We start from the raw sequence: 21,831 nt of genomic DNA on the forward strand, positions 1-21,831 counted from the left end.
TTCCATGAATTAATCTCTCCACCTGAGACAGACAAATCTGGCAACAAGGGCATAAGGGGGGTTATTTACAAAAGACAAATGCACTTTGCAGTTGCTGTAAATGAGAGGAAGCGCTGCTGATTTATTTATTTTTTTTTTTAAATATATATCCAATCATGTGCAAGCTAAAATGTGTTTTTCCTTGCATGTCCCCCTCGGATCTACAGCAACTGCACTTGTAGTGCCAAGTGGATTTGCCTTTTGTAAATAACCCCCACAGTGACAATAAGTGCAATATTGGTGGGTACTTAATAGAATAAATGGAGGTAGGTCTAGTACCTTTGAAAACAATTGCACATCTGGCTAACTTGTGTTGGTATCCCAGATAAGCTAATGGTTTCTCCCTGCTGTGACATGCAGCAGGCATACTCGCTATCATGGCTTTTTTTTTTTTTCTCCAGTTCAATGTGGCTGCAGAGGAAGGCACTGGGATTTCTATCAGTACACTATTGTCAATCATTGGGACGCCTGCCTTTACATGTACTTTAATGGTATCCCAGCCTTAGTCTAGGGTTCTGTAGTGAGTTGACCCCCACCCTATGCAGCTATAACTGCTTCCACTATTTTGGGAAGGCTGTCCACAAGGTTTAGGATTCTTCCAAAAGCTCAGCCAACATTACTGCATAACTTCACAAAATGTGAAGGTCTGCCTCGCAGTCTCTGCTCTGAGGACAGCTTTGGGATAAATATCGGGTTAAGGTCAGAACTCTGTGCAGGCCAGTCAAGTTTCTCCACCCCAAACTTGCGCGTCCATGTCTTTATGAACCTTGTTTGTGTAGTCGGCTTTGAAATTACCCCTTCCTGTTCCCACAAAGTTGAGAGAATGAAATTGTCAAATGTCTTGGTATGCTAACGCCTTAAGCATTACCTTCACTGGAACCAAGGGGCAACACCCAACCCCTGAAAAACAAGCCCACACCATAATCCCCCTCCATCAAATGGTTTGGAGCGAACTCCATGGCTTGTAGTTGGGAGAAAAACACCAGGTACCACCAATCCCATAGAAAATGTGTTAAAGATTCCGTGAGGGAAAAAATTATTTGTGTCATTAGGAGAAAGATGCCCCCTATATTTTGTCAGAATGTGGGGGAAAAAAAAGTGTTGCCTTTGGCTGTTTATCAAGACTTTGGATAACACCCTGGAAACTTGCCTGTCACGTCGGAAGCCGATCAATCTCTCGGCTGCCCCGCCACCATCCTCCGACTTCACTTCCCACGCCTTTACTGCGCATGCACGAGTCGTGCTGCCCTTCCTCCCTGGTGTCTTCTTGGACCTGTGTGTTTCCCAAAAGATGGCGGGGGAGGACAGTGTGGGCGCCGGACATGATGTAAAATAGATCATTATGGTTATCTATGCCATGAAGTGGGAGCACATACCTGTAATACAAATGGAAGTTCCATGATTGTGTGGAGATCCAGTATGTCTGACCTCAGATCAGACACCTTCAGACCTGCACCCCTCTCTCCTTACCATCAAGACCTCTATGGTGCATTAAAACGTCTGGTTTATTGCCTTCTGTTCTTGATTAGCTGGATGTTTTCAGTTCCTAATCCAAGCACAAAAGGAAGTTGTCACTGTTCTGGCCAATCCCCACCCTGCAACCACACATGTAAAATAAGCTTGAGCAGGGAATGCTTTAGCTCTAGATCACAGATGTCAAGCAGCATAAGGTATGGGGGTGTGGGACCACCAACTTCTGATGGTGGGGTGGCTCTTGACATCCAATGTAAGGGGAGGGGATGCGCCGGACATCTAATCTTACAGATGCAACCGGCCCTTTTGAGGACAATCATAATGCTGATGCGGCCCATAATGCTGATGCGGCCCCCTGCTCTAGATGATTGGACCCGTATAGGTGACCGCTTCCTGGGGGGGGTTGGATTAGGATCCGAACACGCCTGAGCTCATTGATGCTTTTCATTTAGGCAAAGTTGTGTACATTCGCTTAGCTTTCTTGTTCTTAAAGCGAAGTTCCCTGCTCTTTTCCAAGAATTGTCACTTTTAGTCTCATCCGACATAACACCTTTTTCCATGTGGCCTCAGAATCTTTAAGGTGGTCAGATGAGACTAAAATTATTTGGCCGGAAATCCAATACAGCTTGCCATCCAAATGACACCATTCCTACAGTAAAGCATGGAGGTGGTAGTATCCACCTATGTGAGTGTTTCTCTGCAGCAGGGATTGGAGCATTCGTCGGGATAGAAGGAAAAAATGGATGGGTTAAAATACCATCAAATTCTTAAGGAAAATCTGCTGCCCTCTGCCAGAAAGTTGTCAATAGGAAGACGATTTACCTTCCAAGATGACAATGCCCAAAACACAGCAAAAATTACCACACAGCTGAATTGCCTTGCTTGCATGGCCCAGAATTGCTTTGTCTGCAGTCGATAAATGGTCACAGTCAAATTTAACTGAATTTGAGCAGTTCTGCAAAGAAGAGTGGGCAAATATTGCAAAGTCTAGGGGCCAGATTCTCAGAAGAGTTACGACGGTGTATCTCAGGAAACACCGTCGTATCTCTGTTTTTGGCCCCAGGTATCTATGCGTATGATTCCTAGAATCATTTTCGCGTAGATCCGACAGGTGTAAGTCACTTACACCGTCGGATCTTAGATGTAATTCGACGCTGGCCGCTAGGTGGCATTTACGTTCAGTTCTCATTTGACTATGCAAATGAGCCTGATACGCCGATTCCCGAACGAATTTGTGCCGCGTCGTTTCCGTAAGCATAAGGTTACCCCTGCTATATGAGGGGTAACCTTACGCCAGTCCGCCGTATGCCATGTTAAGTATGACGTCGGGTCAGCGTCGTCTTTTTCTGTTGGTTACGTCGTTTTACTAAGTTGTCCGCGAATACGACTTTACGCCAATGACGCTCACGTCAGCGTCATTGACGTTTTCCGTCGTGAGCTGGAGCATGCGCGCTGGGCTATTTTTCCGCCCGGCGCATGCGCAGTTCGATCGGCGCGGGGGCGAGCTTAATTTGAATACAAGCCGCCCCCTTTGAATTACGTGGCCATACGCCGGGACATTTACACGCCGCCGCAAATTACGGAGCAAGTGCTTGGAGAATACGACACTTGCTCCAGTAAGTTGCGGTGGCGTGGTGTAAATGGCTTACACTACGCCAACGCCGATTCTTTGAGAAGCTGGCCCACGATGAGCAAAGTTAGCAGAGACATATCCCAACAGACTGAAGGTTGTAATTAAAGCAAAATGTGGTCCAACAAAATACTGACGTAAGGGGGGTGATCCTTTTTCCAACTCAGTTATTCTATTTTAGATTTATTTTCCTGACATGGTGGCAACTGTTGTCGTTTTTTTTTAGAAGCACTCACTCACCTCATTGTCCCATTTCTCCATTGTCCGGGTAATCAGGATGCACTGTCTCCCAATATACTGTAAAAGTTCTATTTTATGGTTTTTGCATTTAGATGCATTTCACACTGGGGGCGGGTCCGTTGCACCGCTAGTTTTAGCGGCACTTTACTGATGTTTAAGCAGCACTTTTCGACCACTAGGGGACACAAAAATAACACAATATAAATATGTCTCTCCCGCCATACATCCTGCAGGCCCAGCTCAGAAAGCAAGGAGGCAAACAATCCCTGACCAAACACCTTCTGATTGCTGCAATATCTTTGATCCCCAAATACAGGAAACTGTCGACAACCCCCTCACTAAGAGAATGGGCTCATACAGTAAACCACATTTTGGAAATGGAAGAAACACTCGCTATAGCAAATGAAACTTCCGATAAGTTCCACAAAACATGGTCTGCCTGGTTCCAGTCCAAATATTCTGTAGCGTTTGATAGTCTGACAACAGGGTGAATACATTTTTGAGCAACGATTATACCTATTAGGAGTTTGTTCAACCTATATCTATTATTTTTGACCCACCATTCATGGAATGTAAGTGTACCTGTGACATCCCTACGGGGTATTCTTGACCCTAACTTGTGTACTTATTTTTTTCTTTCATTATTTATATCTCATAGCGTCTTTTTTTTAATTTATTTTTTCTTTATATTCCAAATGAAGTCCTCTGATCTTTATGATGCTTCCTGGATGAACTATAACTTCATCATAGTCAACAAAGATTTCTAATGCTCAAGCATAAATGCAACGGTTGTTGAATATGTTAATTTCATGCTATACTTTTTTGTTCTGAGTTCATATGTAACTAGCTGACCTGATGTGACTCTATTTTGTTAACGGCTGCATCACTTCATATGTTGCCTAATTTTGCTTAAAGCAGGAGTGTTCAGGAACTACAATTCCCATCATGCCTAGTCATGTCTGTGAATGTCAGAGTTTTACAATGCCTCATGAGAAGTGTAGTTCCGCAACAGCTGGAGGGCCGTAGTTTGAGGATCCCTGGCTTAAAGGGTCACTAAAGGAATTTTTTTTTTCCTGAAATGACTGTTTACAGGGTATAGAGACATACAAGTTAACTGATTCCTTTTAAAAACGATTAAAAATAGATAAAAATCAATCATAAAGCCCTGGTTCACACATGTCAAATCGCATCTCAAATCGGCGGCATTTGCCGGCAATTGTCGGCAATGGCACCGTCCTAATCGGTGCGAAGCCGCATTTGCGGCGCTTCACCGATTTCAAAAAGTAGTTCCTGTACTACTTTTTGCAATTTTGGGCCGCGATTTACATTAAACCCTGCACAGATGTCTCTTAAATCGCGGCGCAACCGTGGAATCGCGGTAAAATCGCGATTTTACCGCGACTTTGAATTCGCAGCAGTGTGAACCTAGCCATAATGTGCCTTTAGTTTCACTTTCGTTTTTGCAGCTAGCTTAGTTTTTGCATGTAATTTAACCACTTAAGCCCCGGACCTTTAGGCAGCTAAATGCCCAGGCCAGGTTTTGTGATTCGGCACTGCGTCGCTTTAACAGACAATTGCGCGGTCGTGCGACGTGGCTCTCAAACAAAATTGACGTCCTTTTTTTCCCACAAATAGAGCTTTCTTTTGGTGGTATTTGATCACCTCTGCCGTTTTTATTTCTTGCGCTATAAACAAAAATAGAGCGTCAATTTTGAAAAAAAATCAATATTTTTTACTATAAAAAATATCCCCCAAAAACATATAAAACATTTTTTTTCCTCAGTTTAGGCCGATAGGTATTCTTCTACCTATTTTTGGTAAAAAAAAAATCGCAATAAGCGTTTATCGGTTGGTTTGCGCAAAATGTATAGCGTTTACAAAATAGGGGATAGTTTTATTAGTTTTTTTTTTTTTTTACTACTAATGCCGGCGATCAGCGATTTTTTTTCGTGACTGCGACATTATGGCGGACACTTTGGACAATTTTGACACATTTTTGGGACCATTGTCATTTTCACAGCAAAAAATGCATTTAAATTGCATTGTTTATTGTGAAAATGACAGTTGCAGTTTGGGTGTTAACCACAGGGGGCGCTGAAGGAGTTGTGCTTCACCTAGTGTGTGTTTACAACTGTAGGGGGGTGTGGCTATAGGTCTGACGTCATCGATCGTGTCTCCCTATAAAAGGGATGACACGATCGATGCAGCCGCCACAGTGAAGCACGGGGAAGCCATGTTTATATACGGCTCTCCCCGTTCTTCAGTTCCGGGGAGCGATTGCGAAGGGGCGGCTAGAAACGAATAGCCGCGCCCTCGTCCCGGATCGCTCCCTGACCCGCGGAAAGGCAGCGACGTGCGGGCACGTCATTCTGCCTGCCTGTACCATTTTGTCGACGTATATGTACATGCGGCGGTCGTTAAGCGGTTAATGCCTCTGTGCTGGACAGAGCCATAGAGCAGTGATAGTTTGGAAAACTAAACTAGAAGCTCCCAGTACTGTGGTGATCAGGAAACAGACAACCAGGAAGTGTCCAGAACAGAGAATTACAGCAACATCAGAGTAAAAACGAACAATGAGGACATGAAACCAGGACTGCAATAAGGTAAAGGAAGCTATTTAGCTAAAAAAAAAAAAAATATCCTTTAGTGACCCTTTAATAAAAACTTTGCTTATTGGAAAAAAACTCAAAAAGAAACCAAGGAGGCAAAGGTAGTTTTGCAATTAGAGGCCGTAGGCTGCCGAGTGACGGACAATCTATCCAACTGTGGATTGATAACATTATTAAAATCGCCCATGGCTAGGACAGGGACACTGGGGTTTAATGCCAAGAATTGTGCCAATTTCTTAGGGGGGTCTTAAGAGAAAGACTGGGGGACATAATACATAAGAAACCATTAAGCTTACATAACAAAAAGACAAATCCACCATCTTCGTCAGTCTGCTGCTTTAAGCATACAAAAGGAGATGTTATTAGATATCAACACACTCAAGCCTCTAGAAAAAGGAGTATGTAGAGTGAAATTGAACAGGGAATTTATGTGAGCGCAGCAGATGGACAGAGTTTTGTTGCAGATGCGTCTCCTGAAGACAAATCAATTTCAATCTAGAAAATATTGAAAGATCGCGCCACGCTTAATCTTGTCTCTCAGACCCCTCACATCCCATGAGCGGAGAAACAAACCCTTAGTAGGGTTATCTGACATATTGCTTACAAATAAAGAAAAGATGGTCAAAAGACCTGTTGTGCAAAATAGTACCCTGGTTGGCTAAAGTCAGACATAAGAACTGCACATTACTTATACTGAAGTGTAATATGCCTCTCACAGGACAAAAATAGGGATGGAGCGCCATCTAGCGGTGTGTTGAAGAACAGTCGGTAATGGATAAATAAAGTCCAATTTCATCTGTAAAGAGAAGGAAAAAAGGAATGCAACAGGATATGCAGTTCCAGGCCAACAGGACCCAGCAAAACAAAACATACCCCTTAACATAATGGGAATAGGGTGCATGCAGGACAATGTCATGGAGGCACAAATGTAGCCCTGAGGGCATACTTCTTGCAGGTCTTGAAAAAGTTCTGTAAACCGCACGGACCAGTATACCTGTAGTAACAACAGAACAAATCAGGTTAGCAGTAATAGGGGAAAAAATAGAACGGTCATAATCATCCCCACCGTATAGCTTAAATCAAAAAGCACCCATGAGGGAAAAATAAACATCTCACTATAGTTATGGTGGGTGCTGTGCCAGGTTCCGCTCTTCTGTGTCGAGCCAGTTCATTGCTATTGTAGGATTATCAAAGAAGTGTGAGGAAGGGTTGCCACCTTTTCTTCAAACCAAACCTGAACGCTTTAGCGGGGCTTGGCATTTTTTTGTAACATACACTATCAGAATGTAAAATACCTGGGACACATCTGTGTGCCCTAGGGGAGTAGTAATGCAGAACATGCAGTGGTGAACAGTGGGTGTAGCCAATTGCATATAGTGCAGGCGTGTGTATTGTGCAATATGGTGTATATAGTGCAGGCGTGCGTAATGTACAATATGGTGTAGATTGTGTAATGTGCAATATAGTGCATGTGCGTGTAATGTGCAATATGGTGTATATAATGCAGGCGTGTGTAATGTGCAATATAGTGCAGGCACGTGTAATGTGCAATATAGTGCAGGCGCGGGTAATGTGCAATATAGTGCAGGCACGGGTAATGTGCAATATGGTGTATATAGTGCAGGCGTGTGTAATGTACAATATGGTGTAGATAGTGCAGGCGGGTGTAATGTGCAATATAGTGCATGCGCGTGTAATGTGCAATATGGTGTATATAATGCAGGAGTGTGTAATGTGCAATATAGTGCAGGCGTGTGTAATGTACAATATAGTGTATATAGTGCAGGCGCGTGTATTGTGCAATATGGTGTATATAGTGCAGGCGTGTGTAATGTACAATATGGTGTAGATAGTGCAGGCGCGTGTAATGTGCAATATGGTGTATATAGTGCAGGCGTGTGTAATGTGCAATATGGTGTATATAGTGCAGGCATGTGTAATGTACATTATGGTGTAGATTGTGCAGGCGTGTGTAATGTGCAATATGGTGTATATGTAGTGTGTAATGTTTGGTGGGGGGAGGTCTCCTGGTGTAGTATGGGGGGGGACAGGGGAGTCCTCCTGTAAGGCATTGGCTGAGGATAGTTAGAGTACTTTCACACTGATCTGCCCTGGGCATCGGCGGTAAAACACTGCTATTTTAGCGGAGCTTTACCGTTCTTTTTGCAGCCCTTTTCGGCCGCTAGCGGGGCACTTTGCCGGTGGTTCGGCGGCACTGCCCATTGATTTCAATGGGCAGGGGTGCTTTAGGATCGAGCGGTGTATTCACTGCTCTTAAAGTGCTGCAAAGAAGCTGCTTGTAGGACTTTTTTTGATGCCTTGCCATCGCAGCACCCCAGTGTGAAAGCACTCTGGCTTTCACACTGGGATTGTCGCTCAGGCTTTTTTTCAGGTGCTATTTTTAGTGCTAAAGCACCTGAAAAACGCATCCAGTGTGAAAGGGGTCTTAAGCTGTGCATGATACATGAGCCTAAGTTCAGTGGAGGAGCGATGCTCCCAGCAGTGATGCTCCCAGTTATTAGTCACTGGTCCCGTGGGTGGAAAGTTCGACAGCTCCAAGCAGGACACTTCACAAGACAGAGCCCCCATCCCCCTCCTCCCATCAGCAGCACATCTTCGTTCTTCCTCCGAAATCCTCCAGCGAAGTCAATAGCATGGAAAATTCCATCGGTATCTCTGCTCCTGCACACTCTGGGGAATCAGCCCTCAAGGTAGCAGAGGATGTGTGACATTACAAGCATGGACTTGACAAGTGCCTCCTGCATACAGCCACCTCGGTACTCAATGCCCTTTTGGGGTGCGAGGGAGAGAGCACTCAGCAGTGAAGCCGCAGCCGGCAGCATTTATTAGTATCTCTGCTTTAAAGACATGCAGGGGGTTTGGCGTGAACTGGAGGTGTTCTGCTGTGCCTGGGTTTTAGGAGGAAACCCGGGCAGGAGTGTCAAAAACCAGACTGGGCCATTCCCGTACAGGTGGCAACCCTAGGAGCCATTAGCAATGATTTTTAGCTTTGTAGGATACAGCATAAAGTATTGAACATTAAGGGCGTGCAATCTTTTCTTGATATACAGATATTTTTTCCCTTTGCACATCTGCTGAGAAAATCAGGAAACAGGGGGATTTGGGCATTATCCACCTTGAGAATTTCTGTTGTCCTATCTTTGGACAAGATAGCATTCCTGTCTTTGTTTAAGGAGACAAAATAAGAAGGAATGTGGTGGAGCTCCCTGTGGTGGTGGTCTTGCAGGAACTCTATGAGCGATTTATACAGCAAACATAGTTGAAAATGCATCCCGATCAAAGGTATCTCTATGAATGCCACAGGGTTCTTGCCCTCTTCTCTCTAGGGGATACCAACCGCTTGCACATTATTCCTGCAATGGCAGTTTTCCATATCCTCCAATCATAAGCCACAGATTGGCAACCTCTGCAAAAGAATGTTAGATATATTCAGTCATCCTCTAGCGTACTGAGATGTCCCTCCAAGGCAGAGGTTTGCTCTCCCAGCTTCTGCATGTCCTGCCTCACTAGTGAAATCCCCATCTTCATGCATTTCACTTCCCCAGTTATATCAGCAATGGATGAGTTACATGTGGTGACAGTAGCCAAAATATTCCTAAGGGTAGGTTCAGGGTCATTTCTGGGCCTGATGCGCAGCCGCCACAATATTGGAAGCATGGTGCTGTGTGCTCACATGTGAGATGGCTGGGAAATCAGAGCAGCAGGGGGAAAGCATCCAGGTTTCCCAGATTATCCTCTAGGCCATCCCCACCAGAATGAGCTGGGCGGCCTCCTTTGCCGAGCAGTGCAGGAGGCCACCATCTTGGCCAGGGGCATTGGGCAGTGGACGAGGGCCCTGTCCTGGACATGGCGGATCAGCAATATCCCCAGCAAGAGGGAGCAGAGACAGCGGCAGCCGATGGCGAGTGTCCCCGAGCCGAGCGAGGAAGAATTGCAGTGCTATCAACAGGATTAGGCCGGAGCTAGCGAAAACATGTCTCAATGCATGCCGTGCTTGGCCACGCCCTCAACAATATGAAGCTTAGCTGTTCTACATCACTGTAATGTACATAGACCTGTAGAACCCATATGTCTGCATCTCACTGCTACTTATTTATGATATGTTTACACTACTAATTCTTTGCTTGGAAAAAAATTATAAATCTATAAACATTATTACATTGTTGTGAATGACAATGTATAATGCACTAATATATACAAGTGAGGGAAAAGGGTATTTGATCCTTTTCAAAAAAGTAATACATTGATTTGCATTTTAAGGAGTGAAATAAGTATTTGATCCCCCATCAATCAACATTTCTGGCTCCCAGGTGCCTTCTATACAGGTAACGAGCTGACATTAGGATCACTCTCTCAAAGGGAGTGCTTCTAATCTCAGCTTTTTACTTGTATAAAAGACCACAGAAGAAATCAGATTCCAATCTCTCCACCATGGCCAAGACCAAAGAGCAGGGGTGGATTGACCATTTGGGCACTGCCCGAGGACCCCATCAGGGTTGCCAGCCTCAGTAAAACCAGTGACCGTATGTAAAAATCTGTGTTTTTAAAAAAAATCCTAAGATTATAGCTGCCCCGCCTCTCCAGTACCTTTTCAGTGTGTGTATGTGTATACTGTGTGTGTGGCCCCATAATATATTGCCTGGGGGCCCCATAATCTCCTATTGCCCGGGGGCCCCATGAGTTTTCAGTTCGCCCCTGCCAAAGAGCTGTCCAAGGATGTCGGGGACAAGATTGTAGACCTACAAAAGGCTGGAATGGGCTACATGACCATCGCCAAGCAGCTTTGTGAGTGGGTGACAACAGTTGGTGCGATTATTCGCAAATGGAAGAAACATAAAATGACTGTCAATCTCCCTTGGTCTGGGGCTCCTTGCAAGATCCTACCTTGTGGAGTTTCAATGATCATGAGAACGGTGAGGAATCAGCCCAGAACTACATGTGAAAATCTGATCAATGATCTCAAGGCAGCTGGGACCATAATCACCAAGTAAAGAATTGGTAACACACTACGCCATGAAGAACTGAAATCCTGCAGCGTCCGCAAGGTCCCCCTGCTCAAGAAAGCACGCCCGTCTGAGGTTTGCTAATGAACATCTGAATGATTCAGTGGAGAACTGGGTAAAAGTCTTGTGTTCAGATGAGATTAAAATCAAGCTCTTTGGCATCAATTTAACTCGCTGTGTTTGGAGGAGGAATGCTGTCTATGACCCAAAGAACACTATTCCCACTGTCAAACATGGAGGTGGAAACATTATGCTTTGGGGGTGTTTTTCTGCTAAAGGGACAACTTCACCGCATCAGAGGGACGTTGGACAGGGCCGTGTACCGTCAAATCTTGGGTGAGAACCTTCTTCCCAGGGCATTGAAAATGGGTCATGAATGGTTATTCCAGCATGACAATGACCCAAATCACACGGCCAAGGCAACAAAGGAGTAGCTCGATAAGTAGCACATATGTAGGTAGATTCACATACAAAGGCCTAAAATTAGGACGGCCTAGCCTAGTCTTTTTAGGCTACACCGCCGTAAATTATTTAGGCTATTAGTGATTCTCAAACCACTTACCTTCAAATTTTCGGCGGCGTAGCCTAAAACGAGCGGGCGTAAGCGCGCCTAATTCAAATGACTGGGAGGGGGGCGTGTAGTATGGAAATGAGGCTTGACCTCACGTTTTTTGACGTTTTTTTTACACTGCGCATGCGCCGGGCGACTACATTTCCCAGTGCGCATTGCGGCCAAGTAGGCCGTACGGGCCTATTGATTTCGACGCGTACGTAAACGACGTAAATCCCGATTAGCGGACGACTTGCGCAAACGACGTAAAAAATTCGAACCTCGTGGCGGGAACGGCGGCCATACTTAACATTGTTTTTCCACCTCATAGGTGGAATAACTTTAGGCGGCCTATCGCGTACGGAAATGACGTTAATCGACTGAGGCAGGCTCACGTTTGTTCGGGAATCGTCGTAAATTCTAATTTACATAATCTAGGCCGGCTGCAATGTAAGCGCCACCTAGCGGTAAGCCAAAACATTGCAATCTAAAATAGGACGGCGCAAGCCGTCCTATCTTAGATATGTTTAAGTGTATCTCTGTTAGAGAATACACTTAAACATAGGTCGGCTTAGATTCAGAGTTAGGTCGGCTTATCTGTAGATAAGCCGGCCTAACTATTTGTGAATCTACCTATAAGTTCCTGGAGTGGCCTAGCCAGTCTCCAGACCTTCATCCCATAGAAAATATGTGGAGGGAGCTGTAGGTTGAAGTTACCAAATGTCAGCCTCGAAGCCTTATGCCCCATACAGACGGTCATTTTTTGTGATGAAAAAAAAATGACGTTTGAAGTGATGAAAAAAAACGACATTTTTGAAACTTCATTTTCAAAAACGATGTAGCATACACACCATCATTTTGAAAAATGATGAACAAAGTGACGGCACTCTAAAGGGGAAGTTCTATTCGCCTTGAGGCTGCTTTTAGCTGGTTACTTGTTAGTAAAAGATGATTCGTGCTTTTTTGTCTGTTACAGCGTGATGAATGTGCTTACTCCATTATGAATGGTAGTTTTACCTCCCGTCTCAAAACTTGCTTCTGGGCATGTGCGGGTTTAAAAACGTCGTTTTGCCCACACACTATCATTTTCATTGACACAAAAAATTACATTTTGAAAAACGACACAAAAAAAGACATAAAATGACATTTTGCCCACACACGATCATTTTAATTGACATTTTTAAAAATGTCATTTTATTTCATCACAAAAAATTACCGTCTGTACGCGGCATTAGGCCCCGTACACACGAGAGGATCTATCCGCTGGAATTTATCTGCGGATCAGTTCCAGCGGATAGATCCGCTGGTGTGTACAACTCAGCGGATATTTTTCCGCAGATTTTTTTCGGGCCGACCGATTTCCAGCGGATAAAAATTTCTTAGCATGCTAAGAAATCTATCTGCTGGAATCGGCTCCAGCGGATCGATCCGCTGGTCTGTACAGACTCACCGGATCGATCGGTCCGAACCCATCCCTCGCATGCGTCGTAATGATTCGACGCATGCGTGGAATTCCTTATATGACAGCGTCGCGCACGTCGCCGCGTCATCATCGCGGCGACGGCGTGACACGTCATCGCGATGGGAATTCGGCGCGGATTTCGATTCGATGGTGTATACACTCCATCGGATCAAAATCCTCAGAGGATTTATCCGCGGAAACGGTCCGGAGGACCGTATCCGCGGATAAATCCTCTCGTGGGTACCCGGCCTTAATGACTTGGAGGGGATCTGCAAAGAGGAATGGGACAAAATCCAATTTGAGAGGCACGAAAACCTGGTGACCAACTACAAGAAATGTCTGACCTCTGTGATTGCCAACAAGGGTTTTGCCACCAAGTACCCAGTTATGTTTTGCGAAAGGGTCAAATACTTATTTCACTCATTTATAACTTTTTTGAAATGAGTTTTTCTGGATTTATTTGCAATTCGGTCTCTCACTGTTAAAATAAACCTACCAATAAAATTATAGTCTTATTTCTTTGTCAGTAGGATGAAGTACAAAATCAGCAGGTGATCAAATAATCTTTTCCCTCATTGTCGTATCAGTGTTCAAGGATCATGGACATTCCACTACAGCCAGTTTATCAGTGTATGAGAAGGTGCTTTCATTTTATATACCATTTCAGATAAATATATAGCTTACAGTGGGTATAGAAAAGAATCACCCCCTTAAACAATATGTGATTATTTTTCTTTGCAGCCTGAAATAAAGACAGACACAGTTTTTGTTTTTCCCAGCTGTGTTTACTAGTGCAACTTATAACATCCAAGTAAAAGATAGAACATCAACATGTCAGAATCACTGCGTTGGGAAAAGGATCACCCCCTAATGTCAGTATTTTGTTAGATCACATTTTGCTTTAATTACAGCCATGTCTGTTGTAATATGTCTCTACTAAGTTTGCACATCTAGACTTTGCAATATCTGCCCACTCTTCTTTGCAGAACTGCTCAAGTTCAGTTAAATTTGATAGTGACCATTTGTGGACTGCAATCTTCAAGTCATTCCACAGATTTTCAATGGGGTTCATGTCTGGGTACTGACTAGACCACAATGGGGTGATTATTTTCTATACCCACTGTATAACCTGCCTCAGTTAAAAAAAAAACATTGTTTTAATTTAAAAGTTTGTTAAGTAATTCCCAAGAGAAAAGTTGTATGGTTATTAAAATGCTAAATAGCCAATGGTGTCTAAATCCAGCTATAGAGGGGGTTCAAATTTTAGGTGGTTCCGCAGGGACCAGCAGGCTGAATGTACCCAACTTGATCAATGGATCAACTTGTGTACAACCAGCCTGTCAGATTTTACATGCAATTATTGCTAGCTGCCATTATAGCTGCTCTCAATAATCATTATGTTCTCCTGGCAGGAACAGCTCTGTGAGCGGGATTATAGAAATTTTCTTTGGGTTGTATGGACATAACACGCCTGTCCCTCAGCATACAGCAACACATGTAATAACATTGTTGCAAAGTGTCCTAGATCCTACACTGTAAATTGTGCTTGCTTTTTCAGGCAGAGTGATCTCCTGCATTACTGTAAGGCCTCACTCATACGGGAGTACTACAGCATACGCCCATGTTTGCTCACATAGGGGTGCACAGGTGTTTTAGTGCATTCCTGTACAGGCAGTCCCATTCATGTTTATTGGGATGCAGCGTGTGTTTCCAACTTGAGAGCCATAAGGGTGTATGACCCCAAATGCACAATGACGATTGACATAAATGGGACTGCCTGCTCTGGAAAGAACAGAACACCTGTGCATCCCTATGCAGTGCTGTATATTTACACAGTCCTGCCCCTAACACTAACCTAGATCAACCATTTTTTTTAGCTTACACACTGACAATTTTTTTTTTTGGTTGCCGCTCTCCAGCCCGTCGCAAACAAAATGCCTTTTGCTACAGCCAAATATTTCACATGTTTTTGACTCACCTACAACAGGAGTCAAAATTTGAAATATTTAGCTGTAGCAGGGAGCAATTTTTACCTGAAGGGCTGGAGAGTGGAATAATAACGAGTGTCTGCAGGCAACAGTGAAGCATGATAATTTGGTCAGGATCAGTGGTGTCCTCGATGCCGACTCATACAGGCAGATACTTATTGTAACGGAATGACCCGTGACAAACAGACTTTGGAAGGATGAGGGGTACTCCTGTACCGGCGTCACCAAGGAGTCTTATGTCTAGGGTCACCTTATGTCCAATAGGGCCATAGGGTGACTGAGAAATTATATCCTAAATTACAGGACAGGGGACATTACTGATAGTTCATATTGCAGGATCTTGGGATATTGCAAGTTGTTGGTTAATGTTGACCCAACCGGTCAATAGTGACTAATTTCTCTGTGTAGACTGTTGACATGCTAATTGAGTCTGCTTCTGAAAGACCTCTCATTGTGTGATGCTGCTTTGTGTGAATTCTATTGACATAAGATGTGGAATGGAACTTGTCAAGCTGTATGCGGAGACAGAACGTCTGTCTAAGATGTGAAATGTGTGTGAGGAGGGGGGTGGAGAGTCTCTTTGTTCCTTTCATGCTTGAACTGTATAAAACCCTGGGAGCGTACTATTAAAGATGTCTTTCATTTGAAACCAGAACCCAGAGCTGTGTGTCTCTGTTATTCTGGGAAATGGGATGGATCGGGTCCTGTTGTTTGGAGTGTCAGATAAGCTGTCGTGGTTGATGGATGGAAGGTCGTAAACGCTGTTGACCGTTACACTTATCCATTATACCACCAGGGAGGCATGCGATTGGTCTCAAATTTATTCTGCAGCCAGGACAATTACCCCAAACATATAGCCAATATCATTAAGAAATATCTTCAGTGTCAAGAAGAAAAAGGAATCCTGGAAGTGTTGGTTTGGCCCCCACAGAGCCCTGATCTCAACATCATCAAATCTGTGTGGGATTGCATGGAGAGACAGAAGGAATTGAGGCAACTTACATCCTCAGAAGATCTGTGGTTTGTTCTCCAAGATGTTTGGAACAACATACCTGCCGAGTTCCTTCAAAAATTGTGTGCACATGTACTGTACTTAGAAGATTTGATGCGGTTTTGAAGGCATAGAGTGGTCACACCAAATATTGATTTGATTTGGATTTTTCTTCTGTTCATTTTGTCAATTGGTAAAAATAAACTATTAAAATTTCTATTTCTGAAAGCAGTTCTTCATTTACAGCATTTCCCCCACTTGCCCAAAACATTTTGCACAATAATATATATATTTATATTTATTATGCTGGCATAAATGCTTCAAGCAAAATGTTAACTCTGTCTAGTGCGCAAAAGTATGTTTTGGAAGAAGTTTTTTTTGTGTGCTTAAAGTGACCCTATAAGGATGTTAGAAAATGTTTTTTTAATCAGGCTGGTCAAACATTAGGTCTCATCACTGACCGATCCAGTTCCTCTCGATGACCCCCTAGTCACTGCAGTACTTTGTGATGTTTGGGTTGTCAGGAGGAACCATAGCAGCTAGTGGTGGACATGTTATTTTACACACTTATGAAGCAGTTTTATGTACACGTTAAAGTTTTCAGACGTTTTCTAAAACATCTGCTAAACTACTGTATATCATCAGGCCTTATACAAATGCTATAGGGGCTGTGGATTTACTAAAGGCAAATAAGCTGTTCACATTGCTAGAGAGTTTGCGCACTGCATTGGCACGGGATAACCGGCCATGTGTATGCCTCATCGCAGTTTTCCCGACAGGAAAACTGCAGAAAAAAAAAAAAGGAGAACCAGCTCTCTTTTTTCCCGCTGGGATTCCCGGCGGTCCTTTTCCCGGCAGGTTTCCTATGTGGAAAACTGCGATTGAGCATACACACGGCTGGGATTTCCGACCAAAAGCTCTCATGGCAGTTTTCCTGTCAGGAAAACCTCTCGTGTGTAGGGGGAAATAAACTTACCGAGCAGGTTCTCGGTTTTCCCCTCAGGATTCCCGGTGGACTTTTTACCACCGGGAATCCGGTACGTGTGTACTAGGCATAATTCCATTTGTTTGGCTTCTATGCATGGAAACCTTATTAGCTTAATAAAACCCTCTTCCTTCAGATAAAAAAAAAAAACCTTTACATAATTTAAGTTGGCAGCAAGGTGCAAGTAAAAATTATTCTTCTTTGATAGAAGGAGTAAAAGTGTTCCATGAGACAACATTGGTGCGTTTCAGGCTATGAATAAGGTCTTCGTAGTTTGGCTGTCCATCTACAAGCAGATGGAGTCTACTGGTCTGGCACGGTGATGCATTAGCTCTAGAACTGTCAGATTGGAATGCAGCGCCTTACTTTGGTTTTGATTTAGATTTAGATTAGGGATGAGCAGGTCTTTGGTCCAAACTTAAAACTCGGACTAAAACCGTAATCAAACTGTCACAAAAGAGAAAATGCCCAGCTCAACTTACCGACCAGCCTGCAACCAACTAAATTATCCTGTCTAACAGTAAGGAGGGGTTGGCTTCCTCCAGGCTCACCTGCCTACTGACCATTCATTATAATGCATGTGCTTCTACTATGGAGGCTCTCAAATTTTAGAATTAGGACTGCAGATAATACTGGGGTGCAGTGAAGTGGCTCTGCAGTTTGTGCATGTATTTGCAAATGTGTGCAAACTAAAACCCATGTTTTTAACGCATACTGTTGGACAGGATAATTTGGTTGATTGCAGGCTGGTCGGTAAGCTGAGCTGGGAATTTTCTCTTTTGTTTGACATGTGTCACCATTTCATGTGCTCCTTGCTGCAAAGGCCAGTTATAGGTGTGGGCAGTGGCAATTTGTTTGTACTGTCACTCCTGCTAAATCTGTGCCCATCGGCTTCAGTCAGGACATTCCCCACCCCACAGCCACACATACAAAAAAGGGCAGAGATGCTTGTGATATCACTGACCTAACATTAGCCACTGGCCATATTTGAACAACATCGTTGACCAAATGTGGCCAGATCAGGTTAATGATATCACAAATATGCAGTTAAAGGGTCACTAAAGGAAATATTTTTTTAGCTAAATAGCTTCCTTTTCTTTACTGCATTCCTGGTTTCATGTCCTCATTGTTCGTTTTTGCTCTGATGTTGCTGTAATCCTCTGTTCTGAACACTTCCTGGTTGTCTGTTTCCTGATGAAAAAGTCATGGGAGCTTTCTCTCTGTGGTCACTAATCAAGGAGGTGTGATTACTGTGTGTCTAAAACCCCTCAACACCAATCAGTTTCGCTTTACAAACCATCACTGCCCTGTATTGGCTCTGTGTACATCATTGTGTACATCACAGAACCAGGAAACAGCATGCAAAAACGAAACTGAAACTGTAGGTACATTATATGATTGATTTTTATCTATTTTTAATCATTTTTAAAAGGAATCAGTTAACTATTATGTCTCTATACCCTGTAAACTGTAATTTCAGCAAAAAAATATTTTCCTTTAAAGCAATCACAGAAATAAAATAAAAATAAAAACTCATTCAGGTAAAAACAAATGATATTTATTAAATAGCCTATTAATGGTTTCAGACTGGGCTGGCTTCTGTTAATGGGCATTTAGGACACCTAGTCATTTCCACATCACACCAACTCATTTCCATCGTAAGCAACAGTTAAGGCTACAAAGCTTTAAAAACATGGCGGTAAGTGCATATTTTGTTAAGTACCTGATATAATAGCCTCAAAATTGCATTTAAAATCAGATTAGGTTATACATTCATGGGTAATTTTAACATAATTATATACTTTTGTATATATTTATATATATGTACAGTATATGTCATTTGAATTCTTCATTTACACTTTCAGAGACTGAGATGTTTCCTGTAACAGGTAACAACATTAACATGGGCCAGCCATATTCTCATATAAGACTATGCAACTGTGCAGTGAATATACTTCTAATACGCAGTGCCTAGCAGAATCTGCAATCTATCGATATATAACAACTACATTCTTACTGCATCCCGTTTCATTCCGCATTGCCTTTTCCTATGTCAGTCAATGATGTGTTAGCAGCATATGAAACCATTTCCGTCATTCGGTGAGAGAAACAGTCTTCATCTTCATATAACTTAACATCAGTAAACAAGAAAATTAAGGCACTTGCTATCACAAACCTGTCATATCATTCACTCTTTTTAGCCATCTTGCTACTGTAAATTCTTGCAACACACTGCTCAACAATGCATTGTGATCTACTGGGCAGCAAAGTCCAGATATAGGATTAAAAGGCAATAAATAGCTTCCAGTTCAGTGCTTTGGTGTCCTTGATTTGGGTTGTCTGTAGCTGAAAGGCTGCCCCTCTGACAGGCACAGGGCTATCATTTGGTCTGATATTCTCAAAATACAGATCTTAGGCACTTTAGAGCTACTGGAAGGTGATAAATAGAAAAAGGATGGTATGGTCCAGGTGCTGTCTGACAGTTAGATCTTGGTCACATAATTATTAGGGAAGAGTCCTTGCTTGCCACGTAGTCGGCCTGACCACCATCCTGAGTGATCTGAAAAAATAGAAAAGATTTTACTAGAAGAGCAGTATGTCGTCATAAATATAATTCATGGATATAGAATCCTCGGAATCAGGTGAAATCAGGCAATCGCCTAATGCAACAAGAGTAGGCAAGTCTTTTTTTTTTTGTTAGCACATTTTTACATTTTGTACTTGAGGATCGCCCTTTCAGTTAAGGCAAGGTCATTTTAAAATGTTGGTAAACAGGGCTGGACTGGGACAAAAATTTGGCCCTGGACTTTATCCAGACTGGCCCACTTTGACAGGCCCCTCCCATCCTGCACCCCCCCCCCCCTGGCCACCCGCACCCCCTCTCCCCCTTTACTAGCCACTAGCCGTTCTACTTTATTAGAGTAGAACGACTGGTACTGGTATTCTTATAGGCAGTACCAGTGGCGAAGCTAGACATTATTTTACCCGGGGCAAAGAATCAGTTCGGTGCTCCCCCCTTATGGGACAAGATTAGGCAGAAGTGAGAAACTCCCAGGCCATAGCTGTTGAGTCAGCTGTCTGTCCCCTCCCCCATGCTCCTCTGTCGTTGTCGCTGCTCCTCTGGTCCTCCCCCTGCTTCTCTGTTCCCCCCCCAGGTGAGCGCTGCAGGGAGGGAGAGGAGGTGAGCGCTGCAGAAAGGGAGAGACAGAGGAGCGGAGGGGGGCAGAGGTCCGCTGTCACTGAAGCCGGCCCACTGAGCCATCGGCCCACCGGGAAACTCCCTGTAGTCCCAATGGCCAGTCCATCCCTGTTGGTAAACGAGCACCTGCAGCATTGAAGTAAATGTGATACTGCAAGGAAGAAGGTAATAAACCATACAATATCCTTGTGGTTACTTTGGCTCCAGCTATAGTGGGTATAGAAAAGAATCACCCCCTTTAAAATAATCACATTTTGTTGCTTTGCAGCCTGAAATGAAGACAGTTTTTGTTTTAACCAGCTGTATTTACTAGTGCAACTCATAACATTCAAATGAAAGATCCAACTTCAAAATGTCAGAAAAAAATATAAAAAAAAAAATTCAAAAACAGACACAGAGTTGGATCACCCCCTTAGAGAGAGAGAGAGAGAGAGAGAGAGAGAGAGAGAGAGAGAGAGAGAGAGAGAGAGAGAGAGAGAGAGAGAGACTTGTAAAGCGCAACACATGCAAACTGAATCGCCTCTGGGCGCTGTATCCATTTCATGGGTAAGGAACCCCTTGACCTCAGAAGAGATGGGTTTTAATCTTTCTCCTGAAGGCCAAGTGGTCCGGCTCCAGTTGGATGGTGGTTGGTAGTGCATTCCACAGGCGAGGTCCCTGGACTGCAAATCTTCGATCTCCTTTGGACTTGTATCTGGTCTTGGGTATCTGGAGGAGGTTTTGATTGGTGGATCGCAGAATGCGATTGGGGTTATGGGCTTTTATTTTTTTGCATAGATATTGGGGGGCGTTGCCTTGAATACACTTATGTATTAGACAGAGTGCCTTGAAAGTGATTCTGTCTTTTACTGGCAACCAATGAAGGGATCTCAGTGAAGGTGAGATTGATTCCCATGGTTTTTTCCCAGTCACTAGTCGAGCGGCTGTATTTTGAACGACTTGCAGACGAGTGATTTGGTATTTGGGGAGTCCTAGATAGAGGGCATTTGCGTAGTCGAGTCTGGAATTGATGATTGTTCCCACCACGACTGCAATGTCCTCTTTCGGGATAAAGGGCGTGAGTCTGCGTAGTAGGCGCAGCAGATGGTGGGATCTGCTGACTACTGACCCTATTTGTGCATCCATTGTCATGTAGGTATCGAAAATGACTCCGAGACTTTTGACTTTGGTGCTAGGGGTGATAGTTTTACCCAGAATGGGTGGGGGAGTCCATGTTGACGCGGGGTGATTTTTCCGGTTAGTTTGGCAAGTCCGCTCGGCCGTACACACGACCGAACATGTCTGCTGAAACTGGTCCGCGGACCAGTTTCAGCAGACATGTTCGGTCGTGTGTACGGGGCCTAACATTCACAGACATGACTAGGCATGATGGGAATTGTAGTTCCTGAACAACTGGAGGGCCATAGTTTGAAGACCCATGAATTAGAATTTTATTGCATGTATAGATAGCACCAAGTATAGCATTGAATTATCACTGTACTAGTGCTGCACTGTGTGGATGTGTCTTTTGGTATACATACACACATATCTCTCTATATATATTTTTTAAAGTGTAGTGATAGTGTATAGCGGCTGCAATTTGCACTTAATTAGTAGGGTGGCACTGATTGTTTCACACATTTGTATAGTTTAGGATCTAAT

At 43.6% G+C, this 21,831-nt stretch overlaps 1 protein-coding gene across 1 annotated transcript in view; it reads right to left on the reverse strand.

The window, feature by feature from the left end:
• Nucleotides 1-18,527: 18,527 nt before the first annotated feature.
• The window catches only part of MYO1E (myosin IE), a 267,148-nt gene continuing 263,844 nt past the window's right edge, over nt 18,528-21,831 (reverse strand). The window contains exon 28 of the mRNA XM_040342781.1: nt 18,528-19,551. Coding sequence (XP_040198715.1) covers nt 19,475-19,551 — 77 coding nt within the window. The 3' untranslated portion in view covers nt 18,528-19,474. The remainder of the gene's footprint in view (nt 19,552-21,831) is intronic.

The sequence above is a fragment of the Rana temporaria genome, chromosome 3, assembly GCF_905171775.1.
Source record: "Rana temporaria chromosome 3, aRanTem1.1, whole genome shotgun sequence".
Taxonomy (NCBI): Eukaryota; Metazoa; Chordata; class Amphibia; order Anura; family Ranidae; genus Rana; species Rana temporaria.